Source organism: Helianthus annuus, chromosome 16, assembly GCF_002127325.2.
Source record: "Helianthus annuus cultivar XRQ/B chromosome 16, HanXRQr2.0-SUNRISE, whole genome shotgun sequence".
NCBI classification, from domain to species: domain Eukaryota; kingdom Viridiplantae; phylum Streptophyta; class Magnoliopsida; order Asterales; family Asteraceae; genus Helianthus; species Helianthus annuus.
Window position 1 is genome coordinate 35,866,537 of NC_035448.2, and position 25,806 is coordinate 35,892,342.

Genomic DNA, 25,806 nt, shown 5'->3' on the forward strand with positions numbered 1-25,806 from the left:
CGTTTAAGTGTAGATCCATAGCAAAATCAGAAGTTTTGATGAAAAAGATGAAGGTTTTCGTAAAATAGAGAAGTTTTAGATGAAATCGGAGATAAACTCATGAAAAATCGTTGTGACACTTGTAAAAAAATAGTGCCTGCGTACTTGGAATGCAGAGAGAAAGAAGGTAGGGAGTGTTCTTGAGAGAATGGCGGCAAGTTGTGAAAGTGAGAGTGAGCTAGGTATTTATAGAGATGAGGTGTTGGGCGCGTTGGGTTCTGTACGAAGGGTGCCTTCGTACGAAGCCAGGTGCCTTCTTACGAAGCCCTGTACCTTTGTACGAAGCCCTGTGCCTTCGTACGAAGGGTCTACTTTCGTACGAGTGATTCCCGTTTCGCGTGTCGGATGTTCGTTTGGTTGCGTTAGTTAGTTCGAGTACTTTAAGTATTTTGCGTTAGTTAGTTCGAGTACCTTAAGGTCAAGGGTTCAAACCCGACGAAGGCGGATTTGGTGTAATTCAAGTTGTTCCAAAAAAAACCTAAAATGCTTTGAAAAAAGTGTTTCAACGTGACGCGTTTCCATATGCTTTTCTTCACTTGCTGAGTATTTTATATGTTCAAGATTCTAATTTATTGGTTTGCTTTACAAATGAGCAGGGAAGCATAAGTGATTGGAGATTTTAATGGTTGAGATGGAACCACAAGATGGAAAACGATCAATGGTCAAGTGGATCATGAACCTGCCAAACCGGTCTACAGTAGGTATTTTTAGGTTTATTTCATTTGTTTTTAATTATAGTTTTGTTAATAAATTTGTGGGTTTTGCTTAATTTACAGGGACTTTGATAGAGTTTATGGTGGTGGAAGGCAATGTGTTGCGAGTTCGAATTTAGTAGCTTTTTCACTCATTCAAAAGGGTGTTTTATGTGTTTTCTCATTGCTGACTAAAATTTCCTTCAACTTTAAAGGTGGTTTTAGTATAAACCAATCATCATGCATCATCTCATTGTATTATATGCCATTTCTTGTAAAGATTCCGAGAGTTAGAATGTTGTATACGTAGGTTACATACAGAAATAAAAGTCACTGTAACGCAATCAGGTCCGGTTTTGCATTTCAACATGTAGAAAACATCAACTTTCACCTATAGTTTATCTGCTCAACTTCTATATATCTACTACTATAAATTCGTAACAATTATTTTAGTTTGTAGGGTGGAAGTTGGCTACAAAGTCCATTTTTCCTACAAAGTGTAAAAAGTCATAAAATACCATAATGTCAACAATAAAATACACTTAAAACCCACAAATAACAACGTTAAGATTACTAAAATGCCATATTGGTTTTGTGTTGTGTTTTGAATGATAAGGCTTTGATTATCGAAAGACTAACATTAGCGTGTTTTATGTTGATTATCATGTTGTGTTTTATATTCATACTTCTACGATTGTGTGTTTGAAGTTTTTATAGATTGTTAGGGTTTAGATATTGTTTTAGTGATATTGACTCTGTTATTTGTAGGTTTTGAGTGTGTTTTATGGCTAAAATTGCGGTGTTTTATGACTTTGTACACTTTGTAGGAAAAATGGACTCTGTAGCCGAACCGCACCCTTAGTTTGTATGCTATCAATCATAATCTATTATCTATATTAAAACAAAACATTTTGGTGCCACTTGGCACATTCTTATCCCACTTATTGCCACCTGGCACTCTAAAACCATTCCCTCAAACTCTTTGAGCGCCAATCTCTTACTTGCCTACTAATATTTGTACGCGGGATCCGAAATCATAAGGATAACCCGATCACATTTTAAATGGATCCAATATATACTCTATTCATCAGATCTTCGTCATGAGTTATCCCATCCTCTCTCAAACCCTAACTACAACCTCTCCATCTTCTCTGAAACCCTAACTAGGCTCCTATACGGTCGTCTTCAATAATCTTCGTATGTTCTTCGCATCATTCTCAACGACTGGTATGTTTTTTATCTTTCCCACACGGCCACAGATCAGAATCTTACTTTTCTCAAACCCTAAATCACAAATATGCTTCTTTCGTTCTTCATCGATTCATAAGTGATATCGTAGTTATGTTGTTTCGTTCATTCATTATATGTTGTTTATTGTTAATCTAATCAATCTTTGTTAATCGTATACCAAATCATGTTTATATTGTTCATGTATAATAGATCTTTTCTTTGTTTTTTATATTATAATATAATTATAATCTTATTTTGTTGTTTGTTTTCTGAGTTTTAATCTTATATATGTTGATTATATCTTTTGAAGGAATCGGTACCTCTGGCCACTCAATCGACGACCATTGAGATCCAAAACCCTAAGTTTTTCGTTGACCAAAGTGGTTGAAAAATCGGAAGAACAACCATAAAAATCGAAGAAGGTATATTGTTAACCTAATTTTAACTCAATGTTCTCTTGGTTGTCGGTGATTACATGTTAGTTCGCTTAGAGTCAGATTTGTCATTTTGTATATGGGTTTGTTTGGGAAGTCTTTTCTTAGAAGAAACTTTTGTCATATATTGAAGTTGTGCATTTATATGGTATTGAATCTTCCCTAACAGTGGAAACAATAAAATTGGGATTTTTAGGTTAGACGCACATCAGACACACATCAAGGATGCAGCGGATCGCTATGGATGTCAATTGGGATTTTTAGGTTATACGTGCACCCTCTTACATTTCCCATTTTTTAAACTTCATGTTTATATATGTGTGGCAGTGATGGACATAGGTTTATGTAATAATATTTTGTGGATTGTATATGAACAGGGAAGTATTAGTATATTGATGCTATGCTAGAAGGAGACCGTGTGATTGTGGACATAGATTCACATCAGAGTTTGAAATTGCAAGATCCACAAAAAGCTATAGAGCCGTTCTTTAAATGCTTCCTCATATAACTGTGATATGACCCGATCGTCGACAGAATATCCTCAACATAGTTTCTGATGCTGCAAAATAGAGCTTAAAGAAGAAAGGAATGCCTCTGTCCCCTTGGTGAAGAGCCGATTATGTTAAAGCTAAATGGCTCTCTCCTTGCAATCGAATGGTCAACAATCCGACTAATGATAAGAATAACCAATCTTTTACTGAAATTGCAAGCAAATCTAACCAGATTCCAGACGCGAAAGACCTGATTTTGATGGAATGCTGGGTTGACTAATCAGTCTTATTCTTCTGGATTAATTGATATAAATTTGGTGGCAGATATGATGGATCCATCTTTGCCTCCAAATCCTAAAAAAGCTCTTCTTTATCGACCATCTGTAACACACCTATTATCCGTGAGTATAAATTTCTTAACATTGTTTTAGCTATATATTCTGGAAGGGATTAAAAATAATATAATCTGTTTGAAACATGTGAGAAATGTGTGTGGTGGTTCGAATGAAGGTTACTGGGTAATAAAAACCTTTCAACGTGGATAAAGTACTTACAAATTATGTGAAAATGTATTAAAAGATTATTCTTAATATTTACTTTTCTGTATTTGCAGGTTATGGCTATAATGTGTGACGGGCTTCCTCCCGATGGTGTTATGCTTATATACATAGCAGCCTCAGGTTAGCTTTTCTTTTTATCATCCAGTGGAATTGTAGTCAAGCTTGAATGTATATCCGGTAAAATGGTCGGGTTGGGTAACACGTAAGAAAAAGAGTACAGGGCAGGCAACTGTGCACATTTTTTGGCAAGTTTTATTTATTTATCTATAAGTAATTAGTGTCCCAAAGTGATTACTAAAGTTATATTATTTCGACAATAATATAATTTTTGAAAATATTATTTGGGAGTTATTTACATTAGAATTACATTTTGCTTGGTGATTGACCTGGTTGACCTGTTCAACCCCTTTGACACATTTCTTTTCTTAGCTAACATTACTTCTTCTACCCGTATGACTCGCTAGAGATTTAACACACTCCGAATGCTCCAGTCATGAGTAAATGGGCTGAATTGCTATTAGCAGCTGATACTAACAGATGGTACCCCATGCAGGGAATTCTGGTCAAAGTCAAACCAGTATTACACAGAGGCAAAAAATATCAAAGTGCAAGGACATCTAATGTTATTGAAACTATATGGCCCTTTTTTATCCGCAGTACTAAATAGCTTAAAAGAAAGTTTTGATCAAGCCTTACAAAGGGACGACGTGAAGGCCATAGTTGTTACAGGTAATTTCAATCCTCAGTTACTTGATTATTTTTTAATCATTAATCGTTGTAACTCATGTAAAGTTCTTACTAAACATGATTGGAGCAGGCGCAAAAGGCAAATTTTCTGGTGGTTTTGACCTCAATGTATTAGGCGGACTGCGGGAAGGAAAAGGTATGGATATTACATTGCATTGCATTGCATTTTGTTTGTGTGTCAATAAGAACTGGAAAAATGGGTGGCTTCACAGGCCAAAAATGGTAGTTTTTGTATGGATCGGGTTGTCCCGGAAGACCAAAACACTTTTTGTTCTATTTTTTAAAGTAGTTATAGTGTTAAATATGTTTACAAAACTTATTAATCTAGCTTTTGGAATGGATGATTTAAAAGTTTTTTATGTTTTAGGCATTAAGATTAGACTTCATGCGACTTTTGACCCGTTTAACCAGTTCGACTGGTTTTCTCTTATCCAAATTTTGAAATCAAGATAAAACATAACCCGAATTAACCCCCTTTCGTTAACCCGTTAGTTTTGCTAAAACTTTATTACTTTTTCATGTTGATTTACTGCTTACAGCCATGACAACGGGACTGGAAGAAAAACATGGTTGTGAATCGGTTCATATTCTGTCGGATACCATGGAAAGTATGTTTTTTCAATTTTTTTCTTATCTTTTAATTATATCTTTTTGATGGTTTTTACTGTTAACTACTTATTATTAGAATTTCTTATAAAAAATGTTGGCTATGTTGGCTTCAGCTGCATTAGAATTTTTTTCTTATCTTTTAATTATATCTTTTTGATGGCTTCAACCCGTCGCATTTTTAAAGAAAATTAATTTTATATTTCTAAACATATTTGCAAAAAATAATTTTTAAACAAAAAGAATTTATAATTTATATACAATAAAATTTTGGGGTTATAATTTACATGTATTAAAATTAAAATTTGGGTTTTAATTTAAATGAGCCCAATGAGCGAGCCGCCAAGTGGAGCTTACCTTGGCCCGTGCTCGGTCCTTTTACAAACGAGGCAATTTCGATCGAGCCGCGAGCTTTTTGAACAACCCTTACTTTTTTGCCTTTTTGCAGTGCCCAACGGTTGAATGACTTGGGTGAAGAATCAACCAGACTTCCTATATATTGTCTACTTCACAACCACAATACTTGACTTCATAATTTTTTTTTATTTCATCATTTATTTACTTAACAGGAGTTGTATTTAAAAGTGTAGATTGAAGATTCTTTTTCATTATAGTTTTACAAGTGAAGTTATGTTTTTAACATGTTCCAAAGTTTTATAAAGCCCAAGTAGTCACGCATAGTTTTCAAAAGTAAACTAAATGTATAGTGTAGTGGCTAAATGTATAACATCGTGTTCTTTATAACACCCCCTTATGTTACTTTATTTGCATTACTTTTATTTATACACTAATATAATTTTAATTTTCCAGCCCGGGTTGCTACCCGGGTGATCTGGAATGTTAGATGATATTATAAATGATGTGTATACACTAATTGATTTCATAATACTTGACTTCATAATTTTTTATAACAAAAGAAGTAATGTAAATTAATAAGATACCAGAAAAAGGGTCAAACGGGTCCGCAGGTTAAGTGGGTTGTAAAGGCGTTATTGCGTGTTTATAGAGATTGATGAAGAATATCTTTTACATATAGGATTATCAGTGAATGTCCTCACAAATTTAAAAATTATTAGAGATTAAATTATTTGTCTCATTGTAGCTTACTAATTTATTATTACTTGAACGGTCATTTAATACAAACGATTAGTTTAATAAATTAAACTTATTCATTTGTGTTTTAGTCCATCCGCGAACCTCGCGGGTTCTTAAACTATTTAAAATAAAAGAGAAAATTACAATTTTGGCCACTGTGGTTATATCACTTTTACCCTTTTAGCTAAAAAAAATCTTTTAACATCTGAGCCCCCAACGTCTTTTTTTCTAACCCTTTTGGCCCCTAACACTAACCTCATCCATTTACTTGGTTAAAACTTGTCATGTGCCCCTCATTGATAGCGGTTTCGGCCCACTGATAGCGGTTTCAGCCCAAAACCAACGCAGTTCTGAACCAGTTCCACATTGGACCATTTTCGTCAAGTCGGTTTGAGGGAGAGATCAGTCCGGTTCCCAAACCGGTTTGGGGTGTTTGAAACACAAACCAATGGTTTGAGTGCTATATAAAAATAACATAACGTTGTATAAAATGAAGAGTATTTAATAGTTATTCACTCGGTTGGTATTATAACTTTAATACCATTAATTTGTAGTTAGGCAAATGTAAAATCATTCAGTTACAGTTTGAGAATTAATTAACAGCCTCACCCACTTGTACACCAGCCAGTTGACATCAAGTATTCACTAGCAGACATTTCTAACTACTAACAATTATAAGGTAACATGCACTTTACATTTACAGTTTACACACAATAAATTAAAGCACATGCTTATACACACTCACAATGGCTCTTTTTGCTATTTGTTATCCAAAACCTTTCACTTGATCATTAACAATTGTCCCATTTTTTATCTTAACATGAGACCAACCTACATTCTTACCACCATTCTCTTCCTCTCCTACATCCCATTCAACCTCGCTTCCCCACCGGAAACCGACGCTTTATCCATTTTAGCATTCGTATTAAAAGCCGATATCCACAACAAGCTTCACTATACCGTTAACGCTAACAGTACTCCCTGCCAATGGCAGGGAGTACACTGCCAGTCAGACGGTACTGTGGTTCGCTTCCTCCTCGAAAACCTAAGTCTGACTGGCGTTTTCGCACCTGACACATTAACTCGTCTCCACCAATTACGCGTTCTGAGCCTTTACAACAACTCGCTTTCCGGACCAATTCCTGACCTCTCCGGACTTGTGAACCTCAAAATTCTGTTTCTAAACTACAACTTCTTTAGCGGCGTAATTCCGCCTTCAATCGCCTCTCTTCATCGTCTACGAACACTAGATCTCTCACACAACATCTTATCCGGCATCATTCCTGTTGATATTACAAATCTATCCAGATTAACCTACCTTCGTCTCGATTCTAATCGACTTATCGGTTCAATTCCACCGCTCAACCAGACATATCTCAACATCTTCAACGTATCGTTCAACGCTTTAACCGGTCCAGTTCCAGTAACTCCTACTTTAAGTAAATTCAGCACGTCGTCCTTTTCGCCTAACGCTGGACTTTGCGGTCAGATTGTCCGTACCGAATGCAGCTCCATCACACCGTTTTTCGGCAAATCTTCCACTAAAACGCCGTCGTTTTCAGTGCTGCCACCGCCTCCAGCAGTCCTGCTAGGGCAAACAATGAATTTTAAAAACTCATACAATAAAAATCATAAGAGATTAGCAATAATAATCGGTATCCCCGTTAGCTTAATTGTGATAATATCATCAATTACTACATGTATTCTTATGTCAGTCTCAAAGAAGAAGAACAAACTAAACGATATCATGTCAACGAGTGACATGATGGAGGTGGCGGCGGTAACAGACGCTGCAGCGGCGGACGCGGCGGAGTTAGTGAAGAGGATGGAGGAGACGGAGGAGCTGGAAGAGAAGGTGAGGAAGCTGCAGCAAGGAATAGATAAGGGAAAGAGTGGGAAACTAGTGTTTTGTAGTGGCGAAACACAGGTCTACACTGTAGAACAGTTGATGAGAGCGAATGCGGAGATGCTGGGGAGAGGGTGTTTGGGAGTTACGTATAAAGCGGAGGTGGAAACCGGGGTGATTGTTTGTGTGAAGAGGTTAGATGTAGGGAGATTGGTTGGGACTACGAAGGAGATGTTTGAGAGACATATGGAGGTGGTGGGTGGGCTGCGCCACCCAAATTTGGTGCCGCTTAGAGCTTATTTTCAGGCGAGAGATGAACGGCTTCTGGTTTATGATTACTGTGCTAATGGAAGCTTGTTTACTCTGGTTCACGGTAAGAAAAAAAATATTTATTTTTTTACTTTATTTTTGTTTTTTTATATGTTATTATATTTATTTATTGTACGTTCAATAGATTTACGGATGTTGCAGATTTGACGTAGGTAGGGTCTTTATACGAGTGAGGTTCGTGGATTTGATTGATGTGTCGGGTGGTTTAACGAGTCGTGTTTGTAGATTCGGTTGATATGTGTTTGATGGGTCAAATCTCGACAAATAAAATAAAAGTGGCTAAACGTATTCTCGTGCGAGAGGAATATTACCATTTTAAAGGGGAAGGACCAACTCCCGTGAAGGGGTAGGTTTTAGGGGTGTGTATGATTTGGTTTGGTTTTGAGAAAAATTAAAACTGAAATCGAAATGTTGGTTTTTTGTTTTTAAAAATGTTCGGTTTCGATATTTCGTGTTTTTACAACGGTTTGGTTCGTTTTTCGGTTTTTTAAACAAAATTATGTAAGATTCAAAAAATAAAAAAGTATAATCTAAAATTTAAAATATATGGATTGAGCCAACTATTATAACTTATCGGTTTGGTTCGGTTTTTTCGGTTATTGAACATAATTATCTGAAACTGAACCGAAATTTCCGGTTATTATATAAAAATCCAAAAACCAAACTGTCGGTTTTTGTTTCAGTTCGGCTTTCTCGATTATTTTGATCACGGTTCCGTTATTTCGATTTTCTGCTCACCCTACTGAGGTTTACGTTTAAATCACTTATCTGGAAATTGTGTCATGCATATGAATTGAGCACGACATGAGTTTTGTTCATTAATTAGTTACACACAACTCATTTACATTGAGTTATTTTGCATATTATTATTACTTTAAGATTACAACTTAACAATGCAAAAATATGTGTATAAAAATAATTTTTAAACCATAAAACTTGATTTTAGTTTCTACCTTTTCTTTGAACGGCAAAAATCTCACGTGTAAACTCACCCTACTCGGTGCTATGTTCAAGGTCGACACCTCAACCGTCATGATATTGTTTCTACTTAAAACGTTAAGGTAAAATATTGTTTATTAGAAAATAAAACTAAAAACAACAACACTTTGTTTCACGATAATACAAATTAATTCATTTGTAACACCTTTATATATTAATTAAACCGAATGCAGGGTCAACGTCAAGTGCAAAGCCAATGCAGTGGACATCATGCCTGAAAATAGCCGAAGACATAGCACAAGGCCTTTCTTACATCCACCAAGCATGGAGGCTTGTTCACGGCAACCTTAAATCATCAAACGTCCTCCTCGGGTCCGATTTCGAGGCCTGCCTCTCGGATTACTGTCTCTCAACCTTGTCCCAACATCCCCCTGACTGTCATTCTTCGGCCTACGAGCCACCCGAAACTTGCAGGTTAAACCATCAACCAACCGCCAAGTCCGATGTCTACTCATTCGGGGTTATATTGCTTGAGCTCCTAACCGGGAAGCCTGCACCCGTGCACCCACATTTTGGGCCGGATGATATGGTGAATTGGGTACGGTCAGTGAGGGAGAATGATGGTGGAGATGTGGACCACAACCGGTTGATGATGCTGGTTGAGGTGGCGGTTGTGTGTCGAGTGAGCTCGCCCGAGCAGAGGCCAACAATGTGGGAAGTGTTAAAGATGATTCAGGAGATTAAGGATGCTACTAAGGAAGCTGCTGGAACAAGTAGGAGTGAGGGTTCAATTCTCGTGGTGGAAAAAAATATGTAGTTTAATAACAGAATTAGAGAGCACGAATCGTGCTCTCTAATAATTCACGCAAATAACTGATATCGCGCTGCACGATATCAGTTATTTGCGTGAATTAGATGTCCGGAGATCGATAAACGTTTGGCTCCTGTAACTTATGGTGAGGTATCGATAAGAAATTCAACAATTTTTATGATAAGAGTTTGATCATCTTCATCCTTCACTAATTTTAGATTTTGATCTAATATTTCTTTTATAGTATCATTACTTTTTTCTTCTTAACTAATAATTTATGTTTACTTAACCTTCAAATTATTTTTTATTAGTATCATTAGAGTTGTTGAGTTAAATAACTAGAAAAGTTAAATAAATAAGAGGAAAACCCTTACCTGGACCTAAATTAAAACATTATATATGAATTCACTTTAGAATTCATTACATATTTAAAAAAACCTACTAAATGAAGCTGAAGTAGTTGATCATTACATCATCCTTAATGGCTATCACCTTGTTCATAACTCACCTCGATAATGTTACACATCAACCTACATTTGTGCATTATAAGTGTACTTCATGCCGCATTTATAACGCATAAAGTGTAATAGTTAGACCATATGGTGGGGCTTGGGTTGGACATTGGTTGACACGTGTAATTTCAAAACTCAAGGCTTCAACCCACTTTTGAAGGGGGTATGGTAGGCGTGGCTTGGCTGGCGTGGCCAAGCCACATCAGCTTTTTTTTAATATATATATATATATATATATATATATATATATATATACTATATAATAAAAGAAACCTGTTTTGAAACACTTGTCATTCTCTCATTTAATTGATTAAAATTATTAATAATACTAATAATAATAATAATATTTAATCTAAATTAATACAAATTTTTATTATTAATAATATTTAATCAAATCTAAAATCTAATCTGATACAAATTTTTATTATCAATAATATTTAATCAAATCTAATAAAAATTCATACGAATTCCAAAGTTGATATTAAATAATTAAAAAAAATCCACCTAACAGTTGGTTAGTGACGATAAGGATTTGCTATTTTGTTTTAAGTATATCTAATTTTCTTTTCTTTTAAGTTGGTTATGAAAGTTGGCAGATTGGTATGATTCTAAATATATAAATTTTCCATAAGTTATAGATCAGGTTTATTTTATATAAATTGATTGAATGTATTTTACTTATTTAGATAAGGATTTACTATTTTATTTTAAATATATCTAATTTTCTTTTCTTTTAAGTTGGTTATGAAAGTTGGCAGATTGGTATGATTAGAAAAGCCTTTAAAACACCAAAGTTGGGAAGGGGGGTCTTGGGTTCAAGTCTCACAAACGATAGGGGATTAAAGAAATTAGCCGTTCAAAAAAAAAAAGAAATATATAAACTTTCCATAAGTTGTAGATAATGTTTATTTTATATAACTTGATTGACTGTATTTTATTTTTTACTTATTTATTTTCCTTCCGTTTGTTAGTAACATATCTATCTATCTACTATGATAAAAGAAACCAAGTTTTGAACACGTGTCATTCATTAAAGCCATCTATTTTTATAGATAATTAATATCAATTAAACGAAAATTATACAATTAAATTTAATATAAATTTAACAATTCATATAGGAGATAATATATATAATATTTTAAAGTAGAGTAAATTACAAAAATCGTCCTTTATGTATGTCACTTATTGCAAATTGTGTCATTTGTCTTCAATAATTAGAGAAAACGTACTCGATGTTTGCAAACTCTTGCAAGTTCAGTCCTTTAGCCCTAACTCAACCTGTATAACACAGCCTCCCGCTTTAGTCTCCCTAACGGTCGAACTTAGTCTCGCTCCTCAGCTCGACGAGTTTCTTAAAAATGTAACTTTTTTATTATTTAATATATAAAATTAAATTTACTCAACCCGTACAATACACAGGGTTCTTAAAGATATAACTTTTTTATTATTTTAATATATAAAATTACATTTATTCAACCAATATAATAAACGAGATTTTTAAATATATATTTTAGTCTCGCTCCTCAGCTCGACGAGGTTCTTAAAAATGTAACTTTTTATTATTTAATATATAAAATTAAATTTACTCAACCCGTACAATACACGGGGTTCTTAAATTTATAACTTTTTTTATTATTTTAATATATAAAATTACATTTATTCAACCAATGTAATAAACGAGATTTTTAAATATATATTGTTTTATTATTTGGTATATAAAATTGCATTTATTCAACCCGTGTAATAAACGAGATTTTTAAAGATATACTTTTTTATTATTTTGTATATAAAATTGCATTTATTCAACCGGTGTAATACACGGGGTTCTAACCTAGTATATATATATTTATAACCAAAAACTACTAAACATACAACATAATTATTAAAATAAACATACAAAATACTTATCAAAATAAAAACCTATCATTCTTCGTCGTCTTCGTCGGTTTTGAACCCAGGAATCGTTGAAACATGTTCCACCAAATCAGCTCGAAGGTTGTGATGTATATCCCTTGACTTTATTAAAAATTCATTTGCCGCTTTATCTTCGTCTGTTACGTTACCTGGTTGGGGGTCATCATCATCATAGTAGGTTACGACCGCTCTACCTTCATCCTCCAAAATCATGTTGTGAAGAATGATACATGTGTACATCACGTTTCCAATTTGATCCTTGTCCCATAGTCGACAAGGCATTGCCAATATTCGCCACCTTTTCTTCAAAACACCGAATGCTCGCTCGACATCTTTACGTGCAGCCATCTGGACACTGTTAAACTTTAATCTCTTTGGATCTGCGGTACCGTGTCTTGTGAACGATTTTACGAAAACCCCCCACTCTGGGTAAATCCCATCAACTAGGTAGTACCCATACACGTACTCAACCCCGTTTATAAAGAAAGTTCCTTTGGGTCCTACACCATTTACCTGATCATTGAAAAGAGGCAAGTAGTTTATGATGGTAATATCATTATGTGAACCTGGCATACCGAAGAACGCATGCCATATCCAAAGATCTTGGGACATAACCGCTTCAAGCATGATGACTGGCACCCCGTGAAATCTACTAGTGTGAGCGCCTTGCCATTGGGTAGGACAAAGTTCCCAAGGCCATTTTATACAATCTAAACTACCTAGCATCCCGGGTAGCCCATGATAATCTGCGTGATGTTCCAATATTTGTTGCATGTCACTGAAGGAGGGCTTTCTCAAATATATTTTCCTACAAAGTTCTAGAATACACGAACAAAAGTTGTGAAGAGTTTCTCTAGCTACACGTGCAGACATTTTTAAATAGTCATCCATAATGTCCGAACTATTGCCGTACGCTAACTGCCTAAGTGCGGACGTGACCTTTTGCCACATACTAAATCCTAATTGCCCGGTTACATGGGGTTTTTGTTGGAAATAAACATATTTCTCCTCAAGATCTCTAGATATCCTTAAAAATAAGTTTCTACTCATACGAAAACGACGCCTAAACATTTTTTCATCATACTTAGGTTCCGCTGAGAAGTAATCGCTTACCAACAAATCGTTAGCGGTGTGCCGTTCACGAGCAATGTACCTTCTCCTCCGTTTAGGTTGTTGAGTCTCTTCCTCATCGTCTTCGTCTTCCACGATAGCTTTCACCACCGCCGCGATCGTTTGTAGAAATATTTCCGCACCATCGTCAGATGATGATGACGATTCACTATAACTTGAAGAACTCATGGCAATATTGTGTTTTATGTGTTTGATATTGCGTGAGAAAGATGTTAAATGTGGTAAGTATTTATAAAGGAAAAAAGAAATTTTTTTTAAATATAGACCCCAACGGCTAGTTTGAAAGGGTCATTCACAACCCGCCATGTCAGCTTGCTCCCCCGCCCGGCTTGAAACCCAAGCCCCAAGGGACACGCCCCAACCCAAACCTACCCGGAATAGTGGCTTGGGCGTTTTCATCTAACCCACGCCTCAACCCAAACCCCATACCGCATGGCCTTAATAAGCGATCATAAAAAGAAATAACAAAACATACACAATCATTGTATTATAAAAGTCGTTTCACACTTTCACTCCTTACCAAGTGACATGGAGTTGATTAAACGCTCATTAAAATACTTATGTCGTCATTATTAGGTGAAGGAGTACCCAGGGGTAGCACCTTTGCTCCGACCAATCAAATTCCGTCATATCAAAATTCTTAAAAACTACCTTTAAGGCTACTTGGTGTGGAGGAGGCAAGTCCTTGGAGGATGCCTCTCCACGTCAACGCCACATCAACATCCAAGGAGGATGCCCCTCTAAGGATAAACCAAGGGAAATAGAGAATGGACATAAATATGTATATATATGTGTGTGTGTCTGTGTTGTATGTGTGTGTCTGTGAGAAGGGGAAGGCCCGGCATAAACATATTGGGAAGACGTTCGCGACGACCACCGACCCCTGGAAATGGTGTTGGGGACCGGCGCCGAGGCTGGATGGGCCAGGGCCGTCCCCCACACCGACTAGCCTAAGCCCCAAAACATTGGTGGTGCCCTATCATTGCCTTAAACATGTACTCTTAAACCATGAACTCAACTTTTTTACACCACCCACCAATCACATACACACCTTTCAAAAGATCGACCCCACCTCAAACTCCTTCTCTCATACCTTAGGATGGGTTCACCTTAATGGAGAAACAACCCACCAGCCCTACCCTTGTGGGTGGCGGCGATGTTGTGGCACAACAAACAACCCGTGAGGTACCCCATCCCCCCTTAGGCCATAACAATCTGTTATGGATGCTTGAGAGAGGAGCATGGAGCTTGCATGGCTGTGGAGGATTGCGGTGAACATTGCGCCACCCCTCATCCCGCCAAAATGAAGCCCACTTCGCTCATCTTTCTCTCTCTCCACCCTCTATTTAATTGTATTAAAATAATGACCAATGAGTAATGGATATAATATTGGTTTAGTGAGAATATAAATAATGAAGAAGCGATATGATACCAAGTAATGAGTGATGAATATAATAAATCGCAATTATGGTTAAAATACATTTATTACATGCATAACCCAATAACAACGTTACACTTTATATTTATTATTATATAGAGGATATGATAGTAGTACTCAATATTTCGATGCAAAGCATTTATGCTTTCTTTAATGTCAATATATCCACATAAGAATATTTTAACCTCCTATTTTATATAAACACAATTAATTCAAGAAATTGAATCAGCGTTTCGTTCCTAGAATTAATGAAAAAAATATTTATGTTGAGAGTGGGATTTGAACCCACGCCCTTTCGGACCAGAACCTTAATCTGGCGCCTTAGACCAACTCGGCCATCTCAACATTTGTTTTTATTTCCAAGAATTGTATTTAAAACATAATCAACTATTACGCAAGAGAGTGTTTTATGAGATCATTGTTTTTCTTTTTATTTCGACACATACATTTAGTTTTGTTTAATTTCGTTACTCGGCTATGGCTCGAAAATAACGTTAGTGAACCAAGTTAAGAACGATAAATGCAAGTGTTCTTCAACAATAAAAACAAACAAATCTAATTTAAAGAATACAATTTGTAAAAACAACATAATTTAACTTTTAGGTCCTTGTTTTTATAAACTAATATATATTTTTGTAAAACAAAGTTTTATAATAATTAGAGTATAAGATTTATTTCTAGAGAGAAGTTATTCACATGAAAAACAAGTCAAATCAAATTAATGGGGTTCACAACTACACACAAATTGGGAAGTACCAACTTAGGTGGGTAGAGATAAATCTCATTTCGTTCTTGGTATGAAAGGTGTTTAACCAAATAAACTTTGGTTTCATTTTCTTTCTAAGTCACAACCTACCCAATTACCGACTTGTTCATTCTTTAAAGCCCGAGAAGAAGAGAAAAATCACTTTTTATTATCGCAACGACTAAATTTCAAGATAGAAAAAGAGCGAAGAACCTCTAAGCACAAAATCATTGTTTGAGGGTGGATCAAACGTAAAGATCCTTGAGAGTTTTTTGCTTATTTTATCCATTTGAAAAACTATCATTCCAACACTTTTGACTCACATCTTACAAACATAAGAACACATAACAAAATTATACATTTTGAATGCTTGTACAAGCAAAAAAATATCTTAAAAGAGAAGATCAAAAGCACGAGAATGGGCCCACAACCCTCTGTTTAAATAATAGTAGAAAAAGACTTGTAGACGTTATATGTTTGTGATCTCTTCGACTCTTCCAATAGTTATTAGAGAGAAGTTTATGAAATCATTACTATTATAGAGAGAAGTACCCGACAACCAATACCTATCTGTCATCACCATTTTGGTGGGTGGTAGAGGTTTTATGTCTCTTAAGAAGAGACAGGGTTCAATTTTTGGTATAGGGTAAACTTAGTGTATTTTAAAAGTAGGGATTATGTAATTTTTGTCATTCAAAAAAAAAAAAACTAATACCTAGCTTATTTAGTGTTGTAATGGTTATTTCTATCATTTTTGAAGGATGGGGAAGTAGGAAACAAAAGTCTTGATCAAGAAGTGGACATGCACCGAAAATTTAGGGGTGTGCATGAGTTGGTTCGGTTCAGTTATGGTTAATCAGTTATGAAGTCGGTTATGGTTCGGTTAATTCCAGTTATTAACCAAAAACTTTAACTAAACAATCCTTCCAGCTAAAGTTAAAAATTATACGCCAATAGGCCTACAAAATAAGAATGAAACTCACCATGTTGGACTTTGCTTTGGCCTTTTTTATAAGAAAACCAAGACTACACATTTTTTGTTAAACTACCGATGTGGAATCCGTTTTAGTAAAGTAATTATGTTGGCAATGTTATACAGAAGATTCATTATATTACTAAAACACCTCTACATGGTTATGTAAAAGATAAATCCATTATATAGAATTATAAACTTAACATTACAAGTTCGGTTCGGTTTTGGTTATATCAGTTAACCAAAGCTACATAACCATAACCATAATTGATTGGTCGATTAACCAAAATTTCATAACTATAACCGTCGGTTATGTTGGTTATCAGTTAAAATCGGTTCGATTATGTCAATTATAGTTTGGTTATCGGTTATGACGGTTAATTTGTCCCGCCCTAACTGAAATAATTAACCTTCACCAGAACCATTATATATCGTTTTGTTCATTATTAAGTGAAAAGACATTTAGTATATTTTTTATTGGTTATGCTGAATAGTCTAATTAGGCTGTATGCAATTGAACCTAATGATTGTGTTTTAGTTTTCTTTGACAGTAGAATTTGTCGTCTGTAAGGCTTGAAATCAAGACCTTCAAACATAGGTGTTTTTAGAGGCTTTTCTTTGCTAATTTTTTGAACGGCAAATTTGGATCACTGACGTACCACTGGAGTATCATTGTGCCACCAGCAGAACCACCCGATCATATCCATCACCACTAGGCATAATACCTATACACCAATTCAGGAGGAAACCCAATAAACATGGGAAAACCCCCCTTGTGAGAATTGAACCCATGACCTATTGGTGTAAAGTTTTATCTCACCCCCAAGATACCACTAGGTTATAAAGCCATGGGTTATCCTAAACCATTATATACCATTGCTAGGCATTTAGTATATATTTATTGGTTATCATGAATAGTCCAATTACGTTGTATGCAATTGAACCGAATGATTGTGTTTTAATTTTTTTGAAAGGCGAATTTCTTTTAATCGTATTGTCTGTGAGACTTGAAATTAAGATCTCTAAACCTAGGTGTTTCTAGAGGCTTTTTGCCAATGAGCCACCAATCCAATTGGTTGATTGTGTTTTAGTTAATAATTTTCTATAAATAACTAATTACATCTTTGAAGGGGTATGATTTCTAATCTTGCGCCGACTACACGAGTTAATCTCAGGTCGCGCGCGAGGCCATACCCAGAATAGATCAAATCCAACACTTAGTTCTTTATTCAAACGAATTGGCGCAAGTCTAAGAAGCGCAGGGACAGCTGCGCCGGCAAGACAGTGTTGGACTGTAATCAGGTACGATTGGCAGAGCAGTAGACCAATGAGCGCACGGCAGGCTGTACTATGTGATGTTGCACGATGAGCAATCGTGCAAGGGACAAGAAGTACACAAGGACACGTACGTGGCACCAATCAGCGTGCGCCGACCACTGCTCGATGATCTCCACTTAACTGCTGATGTCAGACCAGACAATAAGGACAATCGTCATGCCACGTGGATCCATTCAACGTGCGCCAACTATGCCCTAGCCTGTAAACACTAACAATCGCGACAAGGGAGGAAAAACGGATATTCCTTGTTGTCGGTCTCAGGCCCAAGGCCCATCAGCCCATCTCCTTCACAACTCACCTCGGCAATAAATAGAGAACTTCGGCTACAGGTTTAAGGATCGCTCTCTTGCTCTCTCGCTTAATACACACACTTTTATCTTCAAAGAAAGTTCTTATTCTCACGTTGGAGGGTGGTTACAAGGAGAACCCCCCATATTCTCATCCTTGTAACGAGTTTCACGGTGTGTTGATTGTTTTGAAGGATCATCGCAACTGTTTGTCGAGAACGAAAGAAGATTACCTTATTAGGACGAGACACAAACCACAAGCTAATATCCGAATTAACTTGATGTTTCTTCAATCTATGATGATATCGTATCTTATTAGAACCCATCCTTAGGTACATACTTCCTAGTTCAAGTGGAAATCGTGATGATTTTGTTGTTGCACAAATTAAGTTTATCTCTTTAAGATTATAAATGAAGACAAATCCATATTTTTTGGTGATAGACTTACAGGTTTATTTAGTTGATGGATCAAAGGATCATACAATAAAAATATTCACATACTTTCAAAGAAAATTAGGGATGAGAAAGTGAACGGAAAGCTTTAACACTACTTTAATTCATTTTGTTTTTACATGTCAATATGATTTTCTTTGGTATAATCTTTTACAATAAAACACCTCAAAACAAGGAGACACCAATCTACCTAGTTAGTTGGTTCCAACTTTGTATCCACATAAATCTTGAGTACTTGAAACAAAATACATAAACCCAATCCTCATCTAAAACAACTCATACCGTATAAACCCAATCCTCATCTAGAAGAACTCACACCATGTTTCATCAGGTTGAAGTCTTTTGATTATATACTCGACCGAAAACAAATCGACTTTCATGAAGAATAATATGAAATACTTTTGGTTAAGACAACGCATTTGGTGATTTTCTATAATTATTGTTTTCTATCACGATTTCAAACATATCCCCTTCAGAAGCCTCGTCGTTATCCTTCATCCTTCCTTTATTATTAACGCTTCCATGATATGGTCCACTTCTTGGTGGTTGAGTTAACCATTGTGAATCTATTATTCCCATTGAAAAAAGCTCCTTACTATCTTCATACCCTGCCAACGAGGAATTCGCCATTGGTCCAATGAAGCATGGATTTTGAGTTCTTTGCGAATTTGCTGGTTCATATTTAAAGACGCTTTGCCCAAAATTTACAAGCACCGTAACATCACTATTCGCTGCTAACATCGGATAGAGCGGGGTTCCAAATTCGTCTCCTTTACAGTTGGTTTCGTGTACAAGTTTGGAATCCATCGTGAAATAAACTTTCTTTAAGCTTGGGTTGTAACCGCAACCGATCACTTTAGAAGATTTTTCCCATCTTTCAATATTTGGTTCACTTAAGAGTTTATTTCCTACAAATCAAGCAAACACCCTTACTACCGAAATATCTAAATGCTTAAGTTACTAAATCAAATATCTTAAAAGAATGTTAGCTAACAAAGATATTAAAAATATTATTAAACTGAATCAAAATTAAGTTCTTATTTTTAAGTAAATTTACAACAAAACTATATATAATATCTAACTACTCTTATGACTCAATATCCGAAAGCATAGAGAAAGTTACCAGAAACACTATAGTAAAGACATATAACTTGTTAGAGTTAACTGCCATTTTCGTCCCTGTGGTTTGGTCACTTTGGCCATTTCAGTCCATTTTTCAAAAATGCGCCATTTTCGTCCCCCACGTTCTGGAAAGGTGTCATTTCAGTCCAAAAATCATAACCCAGTTAAGTCAGTTAGTAAATAAGGACTGATTGTGTAAATTCGTAACATAAAGGACCATTTAAGTAAATATTAAACACCACCACCACTAGCCCTGCCACCACCACCACTCCGCTGCCACCACCACCGCCACCACAGCCCTGCCACCACCACCACTCCGCTGCCACCACCACCACCACGGCCACCACAGCCCTGCCACCACCACCACAGCCCTGCCACCACCGCCACCACAGCCGGTTCATCATCATATCAGACGAGAGAGGGAGAAAGTCGGAGAGAGAGAGAGATAACGAGGCGGGAGAGAGAACCGGCGACGGTGGGGCTGCCTTCCCCAGATGATGACGATGATGACGTTGATGGTGGCGGCGGTGGTGACCATGCTACTGTTCATCGTCTTCCCCAAAACGGTCAACAGAAGTCAAACGGCCTAATTCTCGATCAATACCGGATAATATTCAAATTAAACTTGCAGAAACATTGTACAAGTATAAACATACCGATTGGGTGATTAAAACTGATCCGGTATCGCGTGCAACGGCGTGGCGACAGTCTCCGGCGACGGGTATTTCGGCGAGACTTGCAGACGATGAACAGAGGGTGGTGGTGGCAGGGCTGTGGTGGTGGTGGCAGGGCTGTGGTGGCGGTGGCGGTGGTGGTGGTGGCAGCGGAGTGGTGGTGGTGGCAGGGCTGTGGTGGCGGTGGTGGTGGTGGTGGCAGCGGAGTGGTGGTGGTGGCAGGGATGTGGTGGCGGTGGTGGTGGCAGCGGAGTGGTGGTGGTGGCAGGGCTAGTGGTGGTGGTGTTTAATATTTACTTAAATGGTCCTTTATGTTACAAATTTACACAATCAGTCCTTATTTACTAACTGACTTAACTGGGTTATGATTTTTGGACTGAAATGACACCTTTCCAGAACGTGGGGGACGAAAATGGCGCATTTTTGAAAAATGGACTGAAATGGCCAAAGTGACCAAACCACAAGGACGAAAATGGCAGTTAACTCAACTTGTTATATAACATAGAAGTTATTATAAAATGCAACATGATATTGAAAAGTAGGCATTATATAAATAATTGTACACTTTTCCAAGTGTTAAAATATTTGAGCCATGTAAGGATAGGTTGGTTGTTAGGTGGACCTACCATGGCTGTTTTATCACTTATGTTTTATTGTGAGACAATAATATTATTTTGTCTTAACTAAGTATCCTTTTTAAATTACATTGCGTGTGTGTATCATATTTCTTTAATACATCTTAGAAATATAAGGATAGTGTATAAGATGCTTCAGTTATTTTATAAAGTTACTTAACTCTTAAATAATTTTATATTTATACTTGAGTAACTATCTATTTGGCTCATTTACGTTAAACACGTCATAAATAAATTTGAAGATGAATATAACACCAAAACTTTTGAGAACAAAAATACTATTGCTGTCATTTTGGTAAAAATAAATCCAACGAATTGTAAAAAAGCAAAGATTTTTTTTTTTTTTTGTTCAACATGTTTTTTCGTCAAATTTGATATATAAGAAATGGAATGATTACTTGAATAGATTTCTATCAATCCCACTATTCAATGAAATCATGCCATGTCATCACCCACTATTCTATCACTAGTGATAGAAATATAGGGGGGGTGGTATCACTAGTGATGAGATTCCAATATACAAGTATTAATGCACAATGTACAAGATACTCATTCATCACCCAATACTTCAACGCGTTATATATATAACTCGTTATACTTCATCACTCGTTATGGAATTGGGCGGGGCGGTGTTCCGCGAGTGATAGAAATTTATCACGGTTCATAACGTGTCCACCCCGTGTGGCCTTATAAGTAAATTATCACTTCATGAATCTAATAAAACACATAGTCCCTTTATGCAAAAATTCTAAATTTTAAAACTACAAAAGAAATTTCATAACTTCTATATCCTATGAATTGCTTAATTTTATAAAAGGTGGAATGAATGCTTTAGAAGATTATTTATTTTTGTGTGATTTTTTTTGAACCGTCATATAACACTTTTCCTCTAGGATTATTTTCTAAAGAAAGAGGAATGAAAATTAAATAGAAAGCTTCCCATTTGGTGTTATATTATATGTAAAATTGACATCAATGTTTAGGATAACCTTTACATTTTGTCTTGATTTTGTTGGATTTAACTTGTTAAGAATAGAATATATATTAATAAACATATAATATAAAATCAGTTTTACGTATATAATCATGAGAACTGTAAAAACAATTTTTCACATCCACTTAAAACAACATGTACATGTATATATATATATATATATAGCTCTCGTCATTCTTATAGTGACTTTTTAGGGGTAAATAAAAATGCACCGTTCATCGCTAGATGGACGCATTGTCCACTTAACCACTTTTACAAGTGGTTCATCGTCACAAATAATGATGATGAGTTGTAAAAAAATCTAGTTACGTTAGAGATGTTAGACAGATGTCAGAACTCAGGGGCGAAATATAGAACATACCATCCAGATAAATAAAGCCATCGGAATGAAATCCAACCGATCCGGGATAACTTCCGGGAAGCTTCACCGGAATCGAACCTCCAACCGTAAACCCTACCGACACCATAACACTAACCTCATAATTTCCCCCTTCATCTATACCCTTTGCACAACTTTGACCCCTCAACTCTTCCATATTGACATGCACACCCCTCCCCTCTTGAATCAGCTTAACATTCTCATCTTCTCCATTAATATCACCACCATTTTCACTCTCGTAACTGGACAAAATCGTAATTTCAAAATACGCTTCTTGCGGAAACGCGGATGAGTTCCCCACAGCCGGTCCAGGCAACGGCAAAGCCGATTTAATAACTGAAGCCGCCGACATTACAGAAGTTGTAGTTGTGATTAGTTTTTTTAACCCGGAGTTAAGTCGAATCTTTTGCATGAAATCTGCAGATCCATGACAAATTTCCCAACTAATATCCACGTCATCATCGTACTCTCCAACACCATCAGCACCCGCAGCACAAGATCGTAATGAAAACCGGTTTGATCGGACGGATGAGGAAGAGACATAATCTGTGAAAGCAAATCGTGACCACCCATTTTCGACGGCATCGGTGATGAGTGCAGGGTTGTCTGACCAGTTGAACAATGTTTTGGAACATGTTTCACGTTGGGAAAGTGATGGGTCTGTGGTGGGTGGTTGTGGTGGTTTAGGGTGGCGGAAAAGGTGGTGGCAGAGGAAGAATATTAGGAGGAATATTCCGGCGGATGCTACCGCTAGTGTGATGTGTATCCAACTAAACATGATGTGAATATTGGAATCGAAATTGTACAATGGAGAGATATGTTGTTATATGTGAAGGTGGACGGCAGGGTGGACTTTGGACTGGTTCTAGAAAAGAGAAACATAGGAAGATAGAAAATAATTGTTGGATGATATGTAAGGGTTTAAATGTGTTTTTTTTTTGTTTATCTTGCTTTAATAATAATAAGTTGGTTTAATTTGTTAGTTTAATGATAAATCTGACACAACTCTACCTGTTTTGTTTTGCCTTCTAATTTTTTTATTGCTACTCCAACACATATGTTTCAATCTATGTATACATTGTTTGGACTTTGGAGTGTGTTACTTGCTACTTGTTGATTACAAAAAATAAGTTTCAATCTATATATATAATATGTGTTATGTTATTAAGAAAACAAAATCATGTTAAATAGATTATATTACCATCCAAATGAATTATAAATTCCGAATCCAAAAATAAAATTCCTTTAAATTCTCATCTCTTAATTGTGGCACGGGAATACCTTCATCTATATTTAATAGTAATCTTGATGGTAGCTTTACACAATGATCTAAATTCACATACACAAGGTCTATATCAAACAAACCAACATCAGACGATATGTTGTGGTGAATGCAAAATGTGAAAAAGGTGTCATGATGTCATCAGTTTTTTATAGCAGTTCTAAGTGGCCAAAACACCACTTCAAAAGAATTTTACAGCCATTTTTGTAACATTTTAATCTAAGGATGTGAAAAAAATGAAGACAAAACTCGCATATAAAGGCCGAGTTCTCTAAGTTCTAAAAGTTCCTAAGAAAAACAAAGTTACACTTACAGATGGAAAGAAGTAAAAATAAAGTTGCACCATGATACCCACTATCAATGATTGAATATTCACTAATTTTTTTAATTCAAATTTGTGTCTCTGACTTGATCTCTTGCCCTCTTCCCCTGCTTTTGAGGAAGTTGTCTTTTTTATCGTTACGTACTTAGTCATTCCGCGTATTACATATGAACCACCAACACCACCAATAATATGCTTCGGATTGCCTTCTTTTTTAAGGATGGAATTGAGAATGAGTTTAGAAACTCCATAACTTCTTTTGGTTAAAACCCGTAAAAAAAATAAGCATTACAATGTTACCAGAAGCAATAAAATGGAACAAAAATTACATTTGTGTCAAGTTGTGGTGACATTATTTAGTGTCAAAGCATATGTTTGAGAAGAAGAAACCTCACAACTTGAAGAAACCAATACAAAATATACATACAATTTGGTTTCAATTTGCTAGATTCAGTGCAAGTGTGAGGGAATTGATATAAGGGGATTGATGGCACACATTCATGTATTGTTGGATTGCTACAAATTTGGACACAAGGTTCAAAAGATGCTTATCTATAAGTTGTGCGATGGAGATGATATTTCTAGGGGTTTTAGGACTTCTGTAGTTTCAAAAACAATTTGAGCGAACTATCAGAAAACTCAATAATAATGAACATAATCGAAGAACTCGAACTTTATTATCAAAAACTCTTCAAGGTTACAAGAGATTCAGCCATCACAGATTGATTGACTGAAGAAACAAAGATAACAGGGCTAAAAAACAGAGACGGTTGAGCCGCTAAAAGGTCTCGCGCAGAACTTGCGAGTAGAAGATGATGTAGTATTTTGATAAAGGGACAAAGCGTATGTCTGATGATGACTTACACACCAACCAACATCATAAATAGCAAAAAACCAAACCCTAGAAGGGCCTTCACAGCTACACACGACCACTGCCCACAGGAGCCTAGCAAAGCCCAAAGGCAAGACAAGATCTGGCCCACCTTGCAACACAGAAAAGGACTGTTAAAGTTAAAAAGGCAAATAATTAGAAATGGTATGGTATTAAAACTGAAGTGTTAATTTCTTTAACACCCGCCTCAGTTTTAATACCAAAAGGATTAGAGAGCGCCAAACACTTACGCATTTTGAGATGATCAGCTGGTTATAAACCTTTGGTAAAAAGATCCGCATATTGATTTAAGGAAGGGATGCCAACCGTTTTTACCATTCCAGATGCAATTTTTTCCCGAAGGAAGAACAAATCAATTTCAAAGTGCTTAGTTTTGTCATGAAAGACTGGATTTGCTGCTATGGACAACGCAGCAGTGTTATCATACCTTAACTCAATCGGCAAAGTAACTTTGACCTGTAACTCTTGTAAGATGTTAACCAGCCACATTATCTCACATAAGGCAGCACACATAGATCTGTATACTGCTTCAATAGAAGTTCTAAATACAACGCTTTGTTTTTTACTTTTCCAGGAAATCAAAGACTTTCCCAGAAATATACAAAATCATGTAACTAACCTTCTGTTATCAATTCACTTAGCCCAATAAGAGCCGGCATAAGCAGATAACTCAAATTTATCACCCTTTATAAACATTAAACCAGTACCAGGAGCACCTTTCAAATACCTCAAAACCTTCACGACGAATGACAAAGTATAGCCCAAATACGGGCATCACTTCAACATCCATCGGACTGGTTTTTATTGATCGGACATTGAATCGTAGTAGTGATCGAGTTATTACCCTGTTATCGCGGCAGAATTTCGTGCTTGTGTGTGTTTTTGGACTAAACAG

The 25,806-nt window shown here is 36.1% G+C and overlaps 3 protein-coding genes and 1 non-coding gene across 6 annotated transcripts; 2 read left to right on the forward strand and 2 right to left on the reverse strand.

The window, feature by feature from the left end:
• Nucleotides 1–1,803: 1,803 nt before the first annotated feature.
• On the forward strand, nt 1,804–5,562 carry LOC110916771 (glyoxysomal fatty acid beta-oxidation multifunctional protein MFP-a). Of its 3 annotated transcripts, XR_002579983.2 has the most exons (9): nt 1,804–1,958; nt 2,272–2,383; nt 2,592–2,659; nt 2,773–3,287; nt 3,500–3,566; nt 4,000–4,175; nt 4,264–4,329; nt 4,733–4,801; nt 5,248–5,554. XR_002579983.2 is itself a non-coding variant. In XM_022161441.2 (7 exons), exons 4-7 carry the CDS (start codon nt 4,067–4,069, stop codon nt 5,259–5,261), a joined length of 258 nt encoding a protein of 85 aa, XP_022017133.1. In that variant the 5' UTR covers nt 2,577–2,591; nt 2,773–3,287; nt 3,500–3,566; nt 4,000–4,066; the 3' UTR covers nt 5,262–5,562. The 3 variants fall into 3 exon arrangements, 1 of the variants encoding a protein (XP_022017133.1); XR_004883769.1 differs by lacking the exon at nt 4,733–4,801 and having other exon boundaries at nt 5,248–5,556; XM_022161441.2 differs by lacking the exons at nt 1,804–1,958; nt 2,272–2,383; nt 2,592–2,659 and adding an exon at nt 2,577–2,591 and having other exon boundaries at nt 5,248–5,562.
• Nucleotides 5,563–6,532: 970 nt separating this feature from the next.
• On the forward strand, nt 6,533–10,037 carry LOC110916770 (probable inactive receptor kinase At5g67200). Its single transcript, XM_022161440.2, has 2 exons — nt 6,533–8,113; nt 9,243–10,037. The coding sequence occupies exons 1-2, from the start codon at nt 6,622–6,624 to the stop codon at nt 9,824–9,826; spliced, it is 2,076 nt and encodes a 691-aa protein (XP_022017132.1). The 5' UTR covers nt 6,533–6,621; the 3' UTR covers nt 9,827–10,037.
• A 5,042-nt stretch (nt 10,038–15,079) lies between these two features.
• TRNAL-AAG lies at nt 15,080–15,160 on the reverse strand. The gene has a single exon. It is a non-coding gene; the product is annotated as a tRNA-Leu (tRNA).
• A 3,649-nt stretch (nt 15,161–18,809) lies between these two features.
• On the reverse strand, nt 18,810–23,306 carry LOC110917303. Its single transcript, XM_022161884.2, has 2 exons — nt 22,398–23,306; nt 18,810–19,519 (listed from the first exon to the last, which is right to left on the reverse strand). The coding sequence occupies exons 1-2, from the start codon at nt 23,191–23,193 to the stop codon at nt 19,017–19,019; spliced, it is 1,299 nt and encodes a 432-aa protein (XP_022017576.1). The 5' UTR covers nt 23,194–23,306; the 3' UTR covers nt 18,810–19,016.
• Between the last annotated feature and the right edge of the window lie 2,500 nt (nt 23,307–25,806).